This window comes from Podarcis vaucheri, assembly GCF_965113315.1.
Source record: "Podarcis vaucheri genome assembly, chromosome: 7".
NCBI lineage: Eukaryota > Metazoa > Chordata > Lepidosauria > Squamata > Lacertidae > Podarcis > Podarcis vaucheri.
Window position 1 is genome coordinate 50,352,545 of NC_138765.1, and position 19,603 is coordinate 50,372,147.

Here is a 19,603-nt window from a genome sequence, read left to right on the forward strand (position 1 = left end):
TTGCACTCACCCAGTTATCTCCTCCTATCGTGATGATCTGCACAGCTAAGAAGCTGAAGCTAACTTGTACCTGCAGGTGGAAACATGCAAAGGTAGGTAAGTGCAGAGGGATCAGGTAGCCAATGCATTTTAAAGGGAAACCTAAGATGTACACCTGTATGTGTGTGTCCTTCGTAACTGATGCAATAACAATATTTTATTCTTCAGATATTTACCAACACAGAAAATGCTTTCATATCATCTTGTCTTGCATAAGCTCTGAGCACAGCTCTCCTGCAGGTTAAGGTCCCTTCCAACTCTACAATTCTATGAAATAATATGTGTTTTCGGAAGGGGAGAGTTGCACAATAGTTTATACTTTAGCATTTTAAACCAGAAAGTTATATGGAACTCCCTACCTATTGATATTAGGCAGGTGCCATCATTATACTGTTTTCGGACCCTGTCAAAAACTGTTTTGTTTAGGCAAGCCGACCCATACATGTAAAAACATTTGTTTTTAAAAATGTTTTTATTTTATCTATATTTTGATATTATTTTGTCTCCTGTTTTTAAAAGTCTTATTTTTTTGCTATTTTGTAATGAATATTTTATGGAAACAGCTTAGAGATTTTTTATTATTATTAAACAGTATACAAGGCCTGTGGTATAAATAAGTAAGGATGTACCCCTCCCACTTCCCCAATCAAGAAAGGCCTGAAAGCTGAACCTCTAAAAAGAAACATGAACTGCATTAAAGCAAAAAGTAGTAGAATTATAATTTTTTAAAAAAACAACTCAGAAATTTCACTGGTTTGTCATTCAGTTTGTGCCTAGGGTTTGCCTGGGACTCCTGTGGTAATGAAATAGCATATTATGTAACAGTATGAGGGGATTTTAGTTTGGGGAGAATTCCTAACTAATAAAGAAATCCTGTACAATGAACAAACCAAGCTGTTAGACTACGCTGAAGTGACAAAACTGACCGGAAAGCTCAGGAACCAAGAACACAAAAACTTCAAGAAAGAATGGGAAAATTTTATTTAGGTGACCACTGTAAACAAATTAAAACATTAGCAGGATAGCAGGATATTAATATACTTGTAATGTAACAAACACTATGGACAATATGGACAAATACAAAATATAGATTATAAAATAATATGCAGTTTAAAATGTTGACAATAGGACCCATGGAGAGGATGGGGGGCGGGAAGTCTCAAGATTCAGAGAAATCTCCTTATATGGATATGTAGTTGGTATTGTTATAAATTTAGATTTGTAAAATCAAATAAAAACTATTGCAAACAAGAAAGAAAAAAACCAAATCCCACATAATGCTAGAATTACACTGTTGGGGATGGGTAATAATATGAAGCCACCAAGGCTTCTTGGGCCTCCAGAGACCAATTGAAAATGTGGTATTTTAGGAAGGAGTGCAAACCTGACTAGAACGGCTAACTGCTCTGAGAAGAGAGCCACGAGGGCCTGCTCTGGGGTTCAAGTTCATTTCATTTCATTTATACGCCACCTTCCTATTTACACACATTTCATTTAATTTATACGCGACCTTCCTATATTACAACACACAAGGCTGTTTACAAGCTGAAGAAACAATCTGCAACAAAGAACAAGCTGATCCAATACAAAAAAGTCCTAAGAGAAACCATGGTCAGGGCAGGTCTTACCTTGACCGGGAGTTTCGCCAGCACCACCAGGGCTCGCCAGGGCATCAAAACCTGGATAGCAAGGCAAGGCCAAAGAGAGCAGAGATCAGGAGGAGGAGGAGGAGGAGGAGGCCTAACTGCATTTTCACATACAGGGATTTATGAGAGAAAATGGTGAACAAGGTCTACAAGGGGCTTAAGGACTTACTCTTGCAATTTTTATCAGTAACCATGGGGGGAAGGGCATAATTTTGCCGGAGGGCCAACTTTGAGAAAGCTGAGAGAAACTTAAGGCCTCATTCCCCAAATAAAGTATTGAATCGAAGGTGGCCACTTAAAACTGCATGATCAAGAACAAGGACACAGAATTGCATAAAATGTACATGTGCTAGTTTATAGCTACAGGTGCAAATTTTCAAAGGATTGCTGTAATTTAAATAAGAAATGCAATATACCTCATCTGTGTTATTTTCCTGGAAAATGAGGTGCTGGAACTCACTGTGAACTCTGGTTCTCTTATAATGGCAATGGCAGCCCACCTGAGAGGCGCTGGAGCTGAGTTCCAGTGATTTCCGGCTGAAAAAAGCCCTGCATCTCACCATGAAGGGGGAAGACTGATCAGGTTCTCTGTGTGCCTGATCAGCCTGCTGCTCAGGTGTCATAATTGTGGATTGCCAGCTTCAAGGCACCTGCTATCTTTTCTTAGGGTTCCTCATCTCTGTATTTGGATCAGGCAATCCTTCAAATAGAGGGCTGTCCTTTGCAAAGTAGTTTGTGACTTATTAAGACTATTTATAAGCTGCATTTCAAAGCAAAAGTCTCAAGGTGATTTCCAACAATATAATAACTGTGTGTGTTGTGAACCATCCTGTGATCATCGTAAGGGTAGAATACAAATTTAATAAATAAAACATTTATTAGTAGATTTAATAGTAGATTGTTTAGTAGATAATCTACTAAATCTACACACACACCCCAATAACAAAATGGGATGGTAAGACAAACCGTATATGCTTTTGCTAGCCTGAGCCAATTGGAGGAAAGGAAATAAATAAATAAACAAACTGCAATTCTTTAAAGAACCTCAATTTTATTTTATTTTGGTCAGAACAGGTTGCACCTACATTACAGGATCTACTCTGCAGTATACTGCCTAATCTTATATTAAATTTTTACACTTTTGTATCTGTTGTCTCTACTGATTGTAAAGCTAACAGCAGAATCCTTAAGAATTAAAAATATTTAATTGATTTTCATATTGCTGCCATCCAACCTGGGCCCTTATGATGAAAGGTGGGTAAGAAATCTAAAGATTATGGGTTCTGCTCAGAGGTATTGCTCAATTGAGTTTTAATGAACCTTACTTCCACAAGTTCAAATAGGTAAGTGTGTACAGGACTGCAGACTTAGTTATGCCTTTTATTTTTCTTGTTAGTCCAATTGAATGTTTCATAAAGGATGAGACTGCAGCTATACCTATATTTGTCCTATAATCATTTTTTTGCCATTATAAAATAAGAGTCTCTTTGCTTCTGATTGCAAAGCTTAGTTACTTAGGAATAATTTACAGTAACACTAAAATATGTGGAATGTACATCCATGTAAATATGCTTAGGAATAGTGAACTTGGTAATCATAGAATTGTGGAGTTGGAAGGGGTCCCAAGGGTCATTTAGTCCAACCCCCTGCAATGCAGGAATAATGTTTACTTGCAAACATACAACTTGAGTAGATATTACAGAGGTGCAGAAGCAAGTACTCAGCAGTACCAGATTACAGTAATTAGAATGGTATACAGAATGCTACCCTATTTCATTATTTCTGTATTGATGGATATTTGTAGTTACTCTTTATCAAGAAAGATCCATATAAGTGCTGCAGCATGTTGGGATGCATGTGACCTAGGAAATCTTTACAGGCCATGACATTCAGCTGCATGGTGTAGAGACCTGGGAAACATACACAAACCAAAATTGAGCTATCTATACATACCAGGACAATATTTTCAACTTTGGATTTGATGTGGAGTTGAGCATCCAGCAGGATGACGTCATGTGTCCCTAATAAATTAGTGATGCTTTCTGAAAAAGAGACAAGACGGGATAAATAAATGGCCTGCAGACATGTGGCAGACTCTTTCTTTTACAGAAGCCCCTAAAAGAGGGGAGGAGATCCTTGCCACAATCTCTAAACTGGGCTTGAGCTTTCATAAAACTTTTCTCGAGCATAATGGGAACATGGGAAGTCTATAGAAGACTGTAATTTTTTAATTTTATTTTAAATGTGCTTGAATAAAATTAAGCCAAGTTGCCAAATTCCTGCTTAGAAACTTTGGTAATTAAGCAGTATAAAAATACGTTAAATTTTTATAATGCATAAATGTACATGGGTCAGGGTCACAAAATTTTGCATTCTAGCAGCATGTGTCTATTCAGAAGCAGTCCCAAGTTCAATAGGGCTTACCCCCAGATAAATAAATATAGATAGATAGGATTGCAGTCTTAGATGCCAAAATAATAGCAAGGAATATGATTGTTAAGGTGAGGCTGGGCACAGAACCAGGACCAGAGGCTTTGGCAATTGGCTAAAAGTTGTGCTAAAATAAGATAGCTCACTTTCTGCCTTGGGGCGGGGGAAGTCCTCTAAAGGGCCATACTAGATATGTTATCTAAGTATTTTTTGTATTATGCTCATTTTTTTTTGGGGGGGGGGAATCAAATGGCATCACCAGGGCTAAACGGGGCTGATAATTGTTGACATTGTAGCAGGCCAACAGGGGATTTCCTTCCATTAGCAGCTACAAAGGAGTGATTTCCCTCAGGACAGAAGCAGAGGGGGGAAAGGGTTACATTTACCTTCCATGCCTGCTGCAATCCTATCAGTGCCCATCTGTTTTCATTAAAAACAACCACCCATACACCTTTAATGCAAAAATGCATAATATGATAAAACATTTCTTTAAAAAAAACACTACTTCCTCAGTTTTTATATTGGGCTACAACATTTGTAGTGTAGCCTTTTTAATCCATGGGTAGGAATAAGTAGAAATGTGAGGAAAGGTGACCACAGAAGCTGGAAGTCTACTTTTGTTTGACCTACTGACTATTGCGTAGTTGGCATTATCATGTCTTCATTATCAGGAGTTTCTAAACTTTCTGGAGTCACCATCAGTGTGTGTAAAATAGTAAAATCAGAGACGTACATAGGCTCCCTTGTGCCCTAGGCAAGGAGCTGTATCGGCACACACACAAATTGTCTCTTGCTACCTTGGCAATCGCCAGCTCTCTCCATCTTTCTTCACAATTTTTGTGGGGGCCAACCTAACCAACCTCTACGTACGTAGGCACCTGAGGAAAATACACTGAGTGCTGAAAAATGTAATTTTGTTTTAGCTCGTGGCAATTTTTGTTTCTAAAAGGTGAAAGATTTATATGACCTGGAGAGAAACCAGAGTATCCAATTTTTGCTTTTAAAGGCAGTGCTAACCATTGCCAGTCAAAGGGAGTTGATACACTGGGCCGTTAATTAAACTCTCAGGCTTGTGAAGCTTGTCAGCTACTGCTTATTAAACTGCAGCACAAGAGTTTCTGTTCAGGCAAGATTGCTCTGAGATTTCAAAGTACAGTAGCTCTTGTGGGCCTTCTTTTAGGTGTTCTAGATTCTTACTGTTTGAGCATCTATAAATGGAAGCAGTTGGAGGGAAAGTGCTAGATGACAGGCTACAAGGCCCAGCTCTTTTATAATTTTTGGTGTCCCAACTTATTTTATTTTTAAGGTGCAGCTCCAGCCCTCATGAGTGTAGAAAAATTGGTGCTAGCCAAGTACACCCAATGCATCTGAAGCTTGTCATATTTCTGAAAATTATGGGATTAAAGCACCTCTGTTTGGTTGCTCCCCCTTTCCCTCCATCACCATAAAACATTATCAAAACTAACATCTCAGTCCCAAAGCCAGAATTAGAGTTCAAATCTCTGGCCTAGAATTTAATCTGTAAACGGGGAGACATTGAGGAAATGGAGGCAGGTTTTCCACAAAAGCACCCCACTATCAAAAATGACATCCAGAACCAAGGTGACCATAAAGATCTATTGGCCTTTCCTTGCATGACAAACCTTTTACGTACCATGCAGTTCTGCAGGAATCTCCTTGAAAGACGCAGCCATCTTCTGGATCCTGCATCGAGTAGAAGCCTGGCCTTCTGCAAAAGCATCAGAATGAACACTTGTTTCCGTCAAGTTTAAGCAGGTTACTAACAAGGCGGCAGCTGCCGTGCTTCCTACCTCCTCCTCTTCACCTCAGGGTGCCTCTTCCTGTCTCCCACCCACCTCAAAACATACTGAATAAGAAAACAGGCAGTAGGCAACAGGCAGCAGGCAAAAGTAAAAAAAGCAAATTAGTTGAGCACAGCACTGAGTACCAGGGTGAGCTCTTGCTTATTCTATAATGTATCCAAGGAGCAAACAGCATTGTGTGAAACTGGCCCAGCTGAAGAAAAGTCCTGCAGAACTTGGGCAATAAGCACTAAAGATTATTTGGGCAATAAGCACTAAAGATTATTCTCTAGTTTTAACAGCCTGAGGGCAAACTGAAGGCTGCCACTATTTACTGTTGGACCAGCAAAAACAGTGAGCCAACAAACTGATTAGACAAATTTATTATATGTAAGTGCTTCTATATCACAAAAGGGAAAGCAGCAGCCCTCCAGTTGTTGTTCGATTTACTATCTTACTATTCCTAGCTGCTGGCCTTAGTTGTTGAGAATTCAATAATATATAGAGGGCAACAGGTTTCCAATCCCTGATCAATAGTAGTGACTAACTGAACCTGCAACAAAATGTGTTATCAACTTCTAACTGTAGTACTCTTCGTGTTCAAAAAATGCAGTGAACCACATGCTTCTTGAGGATGTTTTACATTAGAAGGAATTCAGGCAGGGCATTCCTCTCCTGGGCCCTCATTTTTCCTTTCCAACACTAAATGTTGTTTCTACTAAGCATGCTCAACCCGTTGGGCTAGTTTTTAGTCCCCTGGTTACTGTTATTTTAAATCAGCGTATTTCTAGCTTCCTCTAAGCCAGGGGTCAGCAACCTTCTTCAGCCGTCCCTTAGACCATGTGGTGGGCTGGACTCTATTTTGAAGGGGGGAAAATGAACGAATTCCTATGCCCCACAAATAACCCATAGATGCATTTTAAATAAAAGGGCACATTCTACTCATGTAAAAACACGCCGATTCCCAGGCCATCTGCGGGCCAGGTTGAGAAAGCGATTGGGCTGCATCCGGCCCCCGGGCCTTAGGTTGCCTACCCCTGCTCTAAGCAGTTGATAATCCCGCTTCTCCATGGCCTCATACCTGTTGGCACTCACCCAAGTTCACTAATAGAAGTAATGATGGCTAAATGGAGCCCTCCTGGTTGAATGGCCTTTGAATACTGAATACCTGGGAATCAAAACTGCAAGAGCCCTTCATATCCTTATGAACTTCCCAGTAGCATGTTTTATTTCTAAATTTAAAATATTTCTATTCCAACTTCTATTATACAGTCCAAGGCAGCTAACTCAGGGGCTATAAAATAGAATAAAACCAACAAACAATGGTTGTCTATTATGGGAAATGGGATATTAGGCTAATATGCTCCAGCAAAATTTTATGTTCCTAAACTGAACACAAGACTACGCCATCCATTTTTGAAGTTCCTAGGAAGCTAAAACAGGTTTATCAAGCCCTACATCATAGTGTGAGCGTGTGTGCCACAAGTTAAAGGTAAAGGGACCCCTGACCATTAGGTCGTCGTGGCCGATTCTGAGGTTGCGCTGCTCATCTCGCTTTATTGGCCAAGGGAGCTGGTGTACAAGCCGCTTCTGGCGAACCAGAGCAGCGCACGGAAACGTCGTTTACCTTCCTACCGGAGTGGTACCTATTTATCTACTCGCACTTTGATGTCCTTTCGAACTGCTAGGTTGGCAGGAGCAGGGATCGAGCAACGGGAGCTCACCCCGTCACAGGGATTCAAACCGCCGACCTTCTGATCGGCAAGTCCTAGGCTCTGTGGTTTAACCCACAACGCCACCCGCATCCCATTTGTGTACCCTTGTGCAAGAGAAAAATGTTACATGTACCCACTACGAGATAAGACTGGCTGTCCACAGCACATCTTTCTTTGCCATGTTAATAGCTATTCATGAAAAGCACTACCTAGAACCTCAGCCCTTGATAAGCCGATTTTCTATGTGCTGGAGCCTACACATTTTTAGAACAGATGTATTAAAAATGCACTTATCTTAATTGGTACAATCCAGAAAGTGCTGTTAGTAGTATAGCTCAGCTCTGATATTGGCCGTCACCATATTGTCCACAAACATTTCTGAGAATGCATGAGAAGCACTTCAGCAACTGGGAAAAGCACTCTGGAAACACCAAAGTCCAGTATAACAGCTATGCTGTTTATTACTTCTGCTTCAGCTATATCCTGCCATTCCATAAAGCTTTTTCACTACTTCCCCACCCCTTTGTTCTTTGGCAGTGCACAGCCTCCTCCAATCCCCATTGCGGAAAGCAATATTCCTCCTGCCATAGCAAACTGGGAGCCAGTGTGCCATCCCCCTGCCCCTTGAGGAGAGAGTCAGCAGGCCAAGTTTGGTTGAAAATAGGTCTTACATTTGATATTGTTAGGTCGACTATGCTTCAAAGAAAATGGAAGAGAAGAACTCAGAATCTTGTGCATGGATTCCAATTTGCAAGTACATTTTAAGCATCTTTTGTAGAAGTGATGTGCATGGCCCATTAATACAATGCATGAAAAAGCCAAAGGTGCCATTAACTGTGTGCTGTGTGATTAAAATGCATATGTAGTAAATAATAGTTATGATATATGGGAAAGCCCATTCTTCTTTAATGGGAAAATCTCCCCACTGAATGCAAACAGCTCAAAAAGGCAACATGTATTCACTTCCCCCTTCACTTAAAAGTGATTATAAACTTGTCTCCATCCTATTTTTCACACAACTTCTTGAGGCTCCAAGGAGGCAGAAAGCATGCACACAGGTTCATCATTATTATTTATTAGCTGTACAGCAGTATATTCTCCTTCCCAGAGTCCAAACCCCATTATGTATTTTTATAACATTTTATCTCATGTTGGTTTCCTAAAATAATGAAAAATATCACACAGTACAGCTAAGTACAAAAATGCATCAACCTAGAATCAGATAGCTAACCTGATAGCTCTCTTAAAAGCGATACATAGAAGAAAATTCTTTTTGAAATCAGCAAGACTGAGGCTCTATAAAAAGCTTACGTAGTTTTAACATGTGATGGTTCATATACAGGCATCATTTTGTATTTTCACATTATTCTTCTTTTTAATTAAAAACCCCAAATCTTTTAATTAATGACCTAGTATGATTTCTTGCCCTAGGTTTCATGGGCTGGGAAGCCCTATACAAATTAACACCTTGGCTTTCAACACAGAATTCATAAACACAAAAAGTGAGCAAAGAAAATTGAGTTGTGAAAACCTGAAACTCAAAAGGGAGTTTAAGTGACACGTTTCAAGACCAAGTCTATATATTTAGAAATGGAAATGGGGTGTGTAGTTCTATCATTACACTTGGCTAGCACTCTTCCACTAATTTGATAGGTTCCAATATTTAATTCAGGACCAATTCCTGCATAATTCATTTTTGTAAGAGTTTTAAAACAGGGGTGGAGAACTTGCAGTCCTCCAAATGCTGTCTGACTCCAACTCCCATCAGTGCCAGAGACAATGGTCAGCGATGAGGGGAACCGTAATCGAGCAACATCTAGAGGGCACCATGTTAGCTACCACTGGTTTAAAATAACAGGGTTCTCTTCTTTAAACTGCATCCCCCCACAGACCTCTTAATTAAATGGAAAAAAAGATTAAAATGTAAAAAAAAGTTATTTACAAGCTTGATCATTACAGAGATGCCCTGCAGAAAGCAAAGCATCTGGGAGGAAAGACACCAGCTGGAGCATGCCAAACCTACATTGCTGACGCAGAGCCAGTCAGTGGAAGGGTGGAGTTGGTGGGTGGGTGAGGGGGGAAAGCAAAAACTAAAATGCAATAAAAGTTTTACAACCCTCCTGAGTTCTGCATTTACATTTAAAAACCTCTATAGAGCAAAATGAGGCCAGAGGGCTTCAAGGAACGCGAAAGCAGATCCAGAGCAGTTAGTGTGGGCTCGAGTCCGGGCTTCCATCTTTTCCACGTTACGTGCAAAGGCTGTCCGTGGCCTGTCACTACAATGCAGTCCAGAGTTAACTGGATCCAGCGACCTGCAGGAGACCCCTGGGGACTCAAAAATATCCCCACGTTCCATGATCCGGTTATAGGCTAACATTAAACAGAGAGAGTTCTAGGCAAATCACTTTCTAACATCATTTGAAGTTTTGTTTCCCGAGTTGTTTGGTAAAATGGTCTAAAAATGATGCATTTCCCAAAGCCAAAAATAAGGTAAAAAGGAAAATAAAAATAAAAGGGATCGAGCCGCTTCAAAAGAGCCCAGGCCAGTTCAGTCAAGAGCATAACTCTTCCTCCATCACCGGTCCATCATGCTAAGAATCATCTCTGGGGTGAGGTCTCCATTGGGTGCTTCCACCGCAGCTGGCTGAGCTCCTGCTGTAGCTGCTACAGTCTCTGCTTCAGGCTCCTTCTTGACTTCCACTATAATGTTTTCAATTGCACCAGTGTTCTGGTCTTCCACCTGAATGATTGCTGTTGCTATCAAATAAGAACGGGGTAAAAGTCAGACTCTCTCTGGGGATACCACTTCACAGTATCTCAACACAATAACCATAGCTAAGGCTGTGTATATGCTGCGATTCTCTGGCAGTGCAGTGTGTGGCGGAGAATTGTACAAACTCATAGCTGGACAACAGTGACTAGCTAAGGCCTATCTAATTTTAACAATTCCAAGAGTGATGGCAAAATTGGTCTCTGACCAATGTGGCTTCAAATTGGTATGTTTTTGATGGCTGCAGGGAGAGGGAAAATGTGTGTCAGGCTGAGCATGAATATACAGCTGAGTCCTGCCCATGGAATGCCATCACAGGAAATGTACTCTGACATGTATTACTCACACATCTTTAAGTTGCATTTGGAGAGAAAGAATAATTTTTTTTAGGCTGACTGCCTAAGGTTATAAAAATTCACAGTCATCATAGAAAGCTGACTTTTATCAAATCAGGCCATTGGTCCTTCTGACCCAGTCAGATGGGGCAAGGTATTCAATTATTATTATTACACTTACTGGCAGGGGCTGTCTAGGGTTTTGGAGCGGGGATTCATTCCCCAGCCCTACTTGGAGATGTCAGCAACTGAACTGGGATCATCTGCATGCAAGGAATGTGCTGTTCACTGAGTTACGGTGTTTTTTCCTGTGGCTGCACAAGCTTCTGAGAAGAGGTTTTCATTACCTCCTGAGATGGAATGTACGGCATCTTGGTTTCATAAATGTTTCTGTTCCAACCCCCGATTTCTGAAATTTCTAGAAATCTGAACAAGAGTTCAGCCATTAACAATACCAAGATGCTCATAAATATCCAATTCAGGGAGACTGACCAATTAGATTTGGTCATGCAAGTTCAATCTTAGTTGAGCAGAGTGTTAAGAACTAGCCATCCTGACCCTACATGTGCAAATGCTTCACCAAGAATCTAGTATTTTGTGCGAATTCCCAAGACATTTGTGTACTCTGCCCCTCACAAGTTTCTAGACCTGAAAATATGTTAAGTGATGATATCCGATTTCCCACTGATTGCCAGTCATATTTGTCTCTATTATAATGCACCTTGCAAAAGCTTGCAACCCCGCACCCCCCAAAAAACCTATGCACAATCTTCCTTTTTTCCATGGCCCTGGACTTACGCTGGGGCTGTTTTGGTTGATTGGCTTTGCCTGGCGGCCTTCCTCTTCGCTTCTTAGCCGGTGGTGGTGCTGGAACCACAGGTTCCACTTCCGGTTCAGCCTCTATTTCAACCGCCGTCTCCTCTTCTTCTTCATTATCATCCAATTCTGGCTCTGCATTTTCCTCTTCAATATTGAAAAAAAGGAAATTAAATCAGGGCATCTAACAATGAAAACAACAAAATGGGAACAGCTAATATGCTCCCCATAGGCAGTATTGCCATTTCAGGTTTTAATCAGGAATGAATGAAATGTAGAACTTTGAAGATGTCAGTACACCTCTCCACAAAGAAATGGGAGGGGAGGATTTTTGACTGTACATGTGTGCTGGGGGTGGGGTGGAAGCAATAAATTTCTTTTTATTAGCTATTCAGAATGCTCTTCAGTGGAATGAAGAAGCAGAATTTTGTTTTGTTTAATGGCTTCCCTATTAACTTTATCCTGACCTCCCCTTAAAATCTAAAATCTGCTTCAAAAGATTCCTGGTGCCTTTTGTCCATGTGTCTTCTCACTTCCACTCACTGAGCTGTCCTGTGACCACTATGAGCAAGTGTACAGATGCGTACACACTTAGCATCTGGTTTGAGTCTTCTGTATATTTATCTTGCAAAGAAGTGCCTTCCCCACTGAACTGCATATTAGAAATGACTCCCCTGCTTTGCACTTGGAGGCACCTTCCAGCATCCCCCACCCTGACTTGGAACAGAACGGCATTGCAAGGGGTTGGACTAGATGACACTTGGGTCCCTTCCAACTCTACAATTCTATGATCCTATATAGGCTGTACGTAAAACAGGTGATGAGCCAGCCCAAAGGGAGGGAAAAATATCACCTCTACTGCCCTTTCTTGGCAGCTTAACACTAACACACTCATTCACACCCAAGATTTAGACCTGTTGTGGTGTGCCAGGTGGTAGGCAAAACAAATTTGGAAGCCAAAAGCTTGGATGTTGCCATTATTAATTACATGTTGATACCGCCCTATACTCTATAGCTGCAAGAAAAATTGCAGCTAGTAGTGCTTAAGTGACCATTGGCAAGTTATTTGTTATGAGCGACATGCAAGGCTTGGAAACTATAGAGCTGCATGAGAATATAATGCAGAGACTTGAGCATATAAGCAAGGCGAGGATGTCACAGCTGATTCAGAGATAAGCTTACAGTTCTTACCACTATCAGAGGAGTCCTCTTTCTTAGAGCGCATCTTTCTCTTTCGCCCACGTTTCCCCTTCTTGGGCTCCCCTCCATTTTCTCCTTCGACTCCATCAGGGCCTGTGCAGTTATCTGCGTGTCTGGCCATGGTGTTCTGATTAGAAAAAGCCAGGTGAATGTTAAGACGTTGGCTGTATCGAATTAGAGCACTTGAATCCAAGCATGACACACACACACCCCGATTTATCCCCCAAACGAAAAAAAAATGATCTTATTTGCCAAAACTGGGGCTGAGCCCCAACATCAGAGGTAAGCTGCGATGATGAGCCAAATTTTAATTGGTACACTTTACTTCTCCCAATAATCCCACCCAAAGAGAACATACAGACCAGCAATCGTATGCTTGACATAACTCCAAAGAGAGAACAGGAATCAGCAAGTGTATTTCGGTTTTGCAGCCCCTCCCATTACAAGTTACCATTTTGAAAAGGATACAAAACAAGCAAAATGCCGTATGGGAATGGCTTTTTCTGTTTGACCTCACCAAGGCAGTTAGCAATATAGCACATCAAGGAAGCTGGAAGATCTATTAGTGCTCAACTTATTCTCTCAGGCACCAGTCTTACGCCCTGCTTCATGCGGCAACCTTGCCCCCAATCACTTACACGGCGTGTGAATGTTTTGCCACACTTGGAGCAAACGAAGGCAGCTGGAACAAAGTTTGGATCGTGGTAGCGTTTGAAGTGCATGTCAAGCAGCTGCTTCTGGCGGAAGGTCTTATCGCAATGGCTACAGGCGTAAGGCTTTTCTCCAGTGTGGGTTCGCTTGTGCATAATCATGTGCCGTTCCTAGAAGGAACCAAGAACCAAGTCAGCAGGGGTGGGGGATAACTCTAGGGCAGGAGTAGGCAACCTGGTGCCCTCCAAATGTTCTTGGACCACAACTCTGATCAGCTGCAAACATGCTGATGCGAGTTGTAATTCAACATCTGGTGGGCACTGTGTCAGTCTACATTATCCCACTTTATTATTTTGCATCCTCCCCCACCTGATCTGTGTGCCTCAACCGACCAGGGTGAGAACCACATTCTTAAACATTTACATATTCTTCACCTGTCGACATGCATAGTCACACTGGTCACACTTGAAACGCTTCTCGTTCTTGTGAGATTTCTGATGCTGGATGAGTGCATACCGCTCATGGAATACAGCATCACAGTAACGACACTTCTTGCCCTGCTCAATGTAGGAATGCTGCTTCCGCAAATGGACACCTGGTAAAGAGAAACAGGCCACATAAAGTGCTCTGCTTTTACTGCATAGCCTGTGGAATACATTGAAGTGCTCATGCTTACTCCCTAGAGATTACAGTGGTGCCTCGCAAGACGAAATTAATTCGTTCTGCGAGTTTTTTCGTCTAGCGAATTTTTCGTCTTGCGAAGCATGGTGTCAGAAAAGTTTTGGAAAAGCTTCAAAAATCACCAAAGTCTTCAAAAACCTCAAAAAAGGCTACCACACCGCGTTCTATGAGTTGCTCCTCGAAGTCAAGTCGCAACGGTTTTAAGAAAAAGGAAACAAACTTGCAAGACGTTTTCGTCTTGCGAAGCAAGCCCATAGGGAAATTTGTCTTGCGAAGCAGCTAAAAAACCGCAAAACCCTTTCGTCTAGCGAGTTTTTCGTCTTGCGGGGCACCACTGTATATTAATGTTCAGCTGAATGGGCAAATTCCTGCCCTAAGATAAATATTTTAGCCCACATTGTCTAAGACTCCATGTCCTCTGTATTTGTTTTTCTGACTAGCATTGCTACTTTGTTTGAGCCTTCAAGGTACGGTGGGATTAAAAATATAAATCTGTTATTGTACACATGGAATTTTAGAGTTCTGGAATCTGATATTTGCTAGGCTTATTATAGTCTTAAGCTCCCACTTTAGCAAGTAGTTATGTGGCCCTCAGAACCAAATAGAAAGAAAATCAGGCCCACAAAGACAATCAAGTAACTGCATTTATACACTGTATTACTTCTGAGGAGCAAAAAACAGCTTATATGTGATTTTCAGGCAATCTCTCAACAAGGCAACTTTTGCAGGGCCAGACCTGCATAGCTTTAGCAGCCTTCAGCCTGTTCTCTAGACTATCAAACTAATATTAGTTGACCAACCAACTAGCCTTTCCTCTGAGAAGTATGATCACCACCTCTTTTACTAGAATCTGGTACCTCAACCTCAAGCCTCATGGCACTCACCCAAGTCACTCTTCCGTGCAATAACAGTGTCACAATGAGGGCAATGAAACTTGGCCACATTCTCTGTGTGCTTCTGCAGGATGTGCATCTTCATAGTCCCACTCTGGGTGAAGCGAGCGTGGCAAATGTAACACTCGTAGGGCTTCTCACCTTTCAGAAGAGAGGAGCAGTTAGCAAGAGAGGCTCATTTGCGGGCAGTAAGCTATCAAAGGACCTGAGGGGTGGGCTTGGAGAGACAGCATCCCCTCAATCAAAGTCAAATTACGGGGCAAAGAATGCAAAGAAGAGAGATCTCTCAAATGTTGCATAGCAGATACAATGATATGTGGTTGAGTGCCAATATCTCCTTCTCTCCCAATTACAAAATATCCATCGCTCTTTGAAGCTGCTGTCAGGGAACTTCAAGTTTAGTGTTCAGTTAGAGGTTATTACACTTCCCTAACAGTTTGCAAAAAAGCAAGTACTGTACAAATTTTAAAAAAAGTCTGTAAGGAATCTCACTTCTTGAAATGCTGATCCAAGCACTGACAATGGTCATAGCAGCCTTTAAGAAAAGCCACTAGAATATTAAGTCAGACACCCCCTGCCCCATCCCACTGTTTCTGAGATTATGTAGAAATTGCACACAGGTTTTACATGCCAAAGGAGCAGCGTGCACAGAACTTCCAGTGTGTGCTGGCCTCTGTGCCACCTCTGCAAAATATGTACCAGAATGGGTCCTCATGTGCCTCTTCAGTTTGTAAGTGTCCCTGCTGGCGTAGCTGCACAAGCTGCACTGGAATGGCCGCTCTCCAGTGTGAGAGCGAATGTGGCGTTTCAACTTGCTCACCTGTAAGTTAAGAATACCAAGATGGGATTTGTACCATAAGAAGAAAGGGCTTTGCATTCACTGTCTTTTCACAAAAGAATCAGTGCTATTTTTACCTTTTGCATTTCTTGAATTGTAAGATGAGACATACAGAAAACAGAATGGCTATGGGGCTAAAAGCTTTATGGGAGCCAAACAGTTGCTTATGGCCTGCCAATGTCATTTTTGATATTTCCACTCTGGGCAACAGACCTCCCCTACAAAACCAGAAACTGCATTTTTTTTGGGGGGGGGGTTAGTTCCGGGGGCACCTGGCTATACATGTTTTTGCATTTACATGTGGACACCCATAACAGAACCCTTGCATAAGATGCAAGTTACCTATTTAGGCACACTAAATATGTGGTCAAGAAACAAACAATATGACACAGGCTGTTAACTCCATATCCATTAAAGAAACCCAAAACCTCAAATGGGGGGGGCATGGAGACAGGATAATACCGGTAGTTAAGTGGGTATGGCCTACCCACAACTAGAAAACTGGATTCAAAACGTACCTCCACGCTGGCATAGTCACACATGGAACACTTGAATGGCTTCTCGTGGGTGTGTTTGTAGCGGCGATGCCGAACTAACTCGCCACTTGTCACAAAGGCCATGTCACAGTCAGGGCACTTGTGAGGACGAGTACCTGAGAGATCCCAGAGACAAATATATATAAATATATATTAAAAAGGCTAAACAGATATTGGCTTCATCTGTAGGGAATAGGTTTGCCTTCTTAATTTAAAGGTGCATCAAAAATGGGCAAGAAAATCTCTATTTAAAAAGACTGATATTATTATTAAATACACTGTTGCTATCATGCTAAGGGTCCGAATGCTTGAAAAAGCTAAGTATGGTACATGTGGTTAAGTAAGACTTATTTTCTATAGCATCCCAACTAGAAAAAAAACCCAAGCCCTACCACCCAATGACATGGTAAGGAATGTGACTGTTCCACAGAGAAGCAATTGATGCAAGGCATTTTTATTTCAATTATGCTTCTGCTTTATTGGAAATTATGTTTTGGACTTTGTGGGGTGATCAAAATTATGCAGCTTGGTGTTAACAGTAATGAAGCCAGTAATTCTCAGTGTTTCAAAAGGAAGTTTCCAGCCCTCATGGGCAAAAAAAGGAAACTTCACAGTAGGACAAGGACTGGTTGGGACATCTGAAATGCTGAGGTGTCCAGATTGAAAAAGAATCCAGTCTGTCGCTTCAGTGTCAAATTCTTCCCCCATTCCTATGAGCCTCAACCTCTCTTCTGCAACCCCAAGCCTAGTGTTCAGTTAAGACACATTAGGATTCACTATAAAAATCCATTCAGGTCTTTTCGCATATACTGGTATGAGTTCTGGCTAACAAAGTTCTACTCAGAGTATACCAAATGAAATTAAAGGATGTAATTCAGTCACATCTTTTAATTTCAATGGGTATTCTCCAAGCAGAACTAACATTAAATACAGCTCTGTTTGCTTATTCAGTAGATTTAATCATGACACTTGCCTCTCATATCACAGAATCTAAAATTACTGGTAGACCAATATTAGCACAAGGATGGCTTGAGTCTGTAACTCCCACAAACCAAGAGGCAGGTGCCAGAAAAAATGCTTATGGGTTGGCAGCATCACCTAAACCACAGATGGGAAACTTGCCTGAAGCAGTCCCATTCTTCCATCACATTAGAAACATTCTTCCTTGTTTTTCTTGGCTTTTTACAGTCTTTCCCCTCTTTTTATATGCAGTGTCAGAAAAGCTGGAAGGGGCAGCATTTTATCTGATAAATATAAAACTTTTAAAAAACATTTTTCCTGGTCGTATGGCTCGGTGAAAGCCTGAGAACAAATTGCTAGATTTCTGGCATCTGCAGTGTGTGTTTTTGTTTGTTTGTTTGTATAGTCAGAAAGGAATTGCTTTCATTAGGTTTTTAAAACATTGGATATATTGGCCTGTTGTACTTAAAAATAATAATTCACTGCATACTTATTCATGCATCATCCTTTTACACCCAACAGCACTTACTCCTGAATAGACTTGCCTAAGTTTAGGGACTCTAGCATGAGGCAGTCACTGTGAAAATTTAAGCACGGTACCGTAATTCTCATTCTGGATCAATTAATCCAGAACCCTTGTGTCTGACTCCATCCATCACTGGCATGCAGCCTCCGATACACTAACCCTGAGGGAATGTGGCCCCCAAAAGAAACAGAGGTCACCCTTTCCCTTTAAAGTACCTGTGTGAGTGTTGAGGTGATTTCTCAGCAATGTGACTGTCCGGAAAGCTCTGCCACAAAGATGGCACTTGTGCGGCCTCTCATCTGTGTGGCTTTTCATGTGACGGTCCAGGTTTGAACGGCGTGGGCAAGTGTAACTACACAGTTCGCACTGGAATGTCTTCTTCACTCCTGTCCAGAAAGCAAGGCTCTTTAGCAGTCTTAAAATAGCAACCCTTTTAAATGCATAAATGACCTGGAGCACCACAGAGGCAAATCCAGTTCAAAGTCCCCACTTTGAGGCAGGATCCTCCTCATGTTTTTCTTCCACCCCACTTCCAATTTCAAGGCACCTATCCAAAGGGGACAAAGTATACCACATCAGATTAAATCAGGGAATAGCATTAATAAAACCAATAGAAGTAGATCAAACAAATTAATTAAGGAGGCAACTCCTGATCTGAGGGAAAACTAGATAATTCCTGAAATCCACCCATCACCCCCTGTATTTAAATCTTCATGGAAGGAAACACCAGATTCTTTTAAAAAGTGGGGACAAAAACCCTTTCTTGATCTCAACAGGCCACAATGAGGTATCAAAGACAGTCAAGTCTCCTATCAAAACATATCTGGGTTTCAAGGCTGGCAAGGCTCTTTGCTCTAAGATGATGATGTATTCAGGAAGAGAGCAGTAATTCCTATCCAGAACAGATACTGAAGATGCCCCCCTTCTGCTCCCCAAATCCAATGTCCCATGTACCTTTCTTTTTAATTTTTGTTGGCTTTGGGGGCTTCATGTTGCCCACCACTTTCTCTGCATTGACCTCTGACAACAAGCCCTCCTGTTGCTCCTCTTCAAAGTCGTATACAGACACGTCCACATCTTTTCCCTCCTCAGTATAACGAAGTTTGCTTTTTTTGGTTTTCTTTGTCTTTTTGGCTGGGGGCTGATAGTCTGGGTCTTTCTGCCAATTAGGATCCTCCTGGGGCTGAAGTTCAGCTTGCTCCAGCGTCTCCACCTCACCATTTGCACCAACTTTTACCACCTGGAAGCCTTCCGGCAAAGGGAGGGTGTGGCAGATCATAGGCTCCCCTTCCTGGAGGCCTCCTTTGGAGACCTCATTTTCGTAGGCCCCCTGAAGTTCTTCCACAGAAGTGGTAGCAACAGGTACAGACACTGGGACAGGCACCTGGACAAGTTGGAGCTCGCCCAGGTTTATAGGCTGCTCTTCCATATTCACAACTTGTAGGGTTATTATTTGCGTGTCGTCCACAGTAGCCTCAGCTTCCTGTTGCACAGTGCCTTCCATGACCTCCGTCTTCATCTGAAGCAGCGTTGGATCAAGCTGCTCCATCATGACCATCTGGACACCAGCATTGACTTCCTGTACCACTTCAGCCCCATCTGCCTGGTTGGGTGGCATTGGGCAAGCATCCTCCTCCTGCCCACCTTCCCGGCGCCTTTGATAGGTTTTCCTTTCTTTGCCTTTAATGAAAGTTTCAGACTCTTCGCCAATAGCTTCAACTGCCTCCCCTTCCATGTCACCTTCCTGCTGGAAAACAGAGGGAGA

At 41.8% G+C, this 19,603-nt stretch overlaps 2 protein-coding genes and 1 long non-coding RNA gene across 6 annotated transcripts in view; 1 reads left to right on the top strand and 2 right to left on the bottom strand.

Annotated features, from left to right (window-relative positions):
- Nucleotides 1-6,105, bottom strand: part of CARMIL2 (capping protein regulator and myosin 1 linker 2) — a 62,059-nt gene extending 55,954 nt beyond the window's left edge. Inside the window, exons 1-4 of one of the 3 annotated variants that reach the window (XM_082229268.1) lie at nucleotides 5,770-6,105; nucleotides 3,639-3,727; nucleotides 1,668-1,718; nucleotides 11-70 (exon numbers count right to left, since the gene is read on the bottom strand). In XM_082229268.1, coding sequence (XP_082085394.1) covers nucleotides 11-70; nucleotides 1,668-1,718; nucleotides 3,639-3,727; nucleotides 5,770-5,809 — 240 coding nt within the window. In that variant the 5' untranslated portion in view covers nucleotides 5,810-6,105. Of the gene's footprint in view, nucleotides 1-10; nucleotides 71-1,423; nucleotides 1,645-1,667; nucleotides 1,719-2,101; nucleotides 2,409-3,638; nucleotides 3,728-5,769 lie in introns of those variants that run through there. The other 2 variants (XM_082229267.1, XM_082229269.1) reach the window with 2 other exon arrangements.
- LOC309535909 lies at nucleotides 1-9,901 on the top strand. Its single transcript, XR_014221429.1, has 2 exons — nucleotides 1-92; nucleotides 8,170-9,901. It is a non-coding gene; the product is annotated as an uncharacterized lncRNA (long non-coding RNA).
- CTCF (CCCTC-binding factor) overlaps nucleotides 8,692-19,603 on the bottom strand; it is a 21,333-nt gene continuing 10,421 nt past the window's right edge. Inside the window, exons 2-11 of one of the 2 annotated variants that reach the window (XM_082229314.1) lie at nucleotides 18,793-19,582; nucleotides 18,054-18,224; nucleotides 16,335-16,468; nucleotides 15,678-15,798; nucleotides 14,970-15,119; nucleotides 13,839-13,999; nucleotides 13,392-13,574; nucleotides 12,745-12,880; nucleotides 11,536-11,700; nucleotides 8,692-10,389 (exon numbers count right to left, since the gene is read on the bottom strand). In XM_082229314.1, the coding sequence (XP_082085440.1) occupies nucleotides 10,208-10,389; nucleotides 11,536-11,700; nucleotides 12,745-12,880; nucleotides 13,392-13,574; nucleotides 13,839-13,999; nucleotides 14,970-15,119; nucleotides 15,678-15,798; nucleotides 16,335-16,468; nucleotides 18,054-18,224; nucleotides 18,793-19,573 (2,184 nt within the window). In that variant the 5' untranslated portion in view covers nucleotides 19,574-19,582 and the 3' untranslated portion in view covers nucleotides 8,692-10,207. Of the gene's footprint in view, nucleotides 10,390-11,535; nucleotides 11,701-12,744; nucleotides 12,881-13,391; nucleotides 13,575-13,838; nucleotides 14,000-14,969; nucleotides 15,120-15,677; nucleotides 15,799-16,334; nucleotides 16,469-18,053; nucleotides 18,225-18,792; nucleotides 19,586-19,603 lie in introns of both variants that reach the window. The other variant, XM_082229313.1, reaches the window with a different exon arrangement.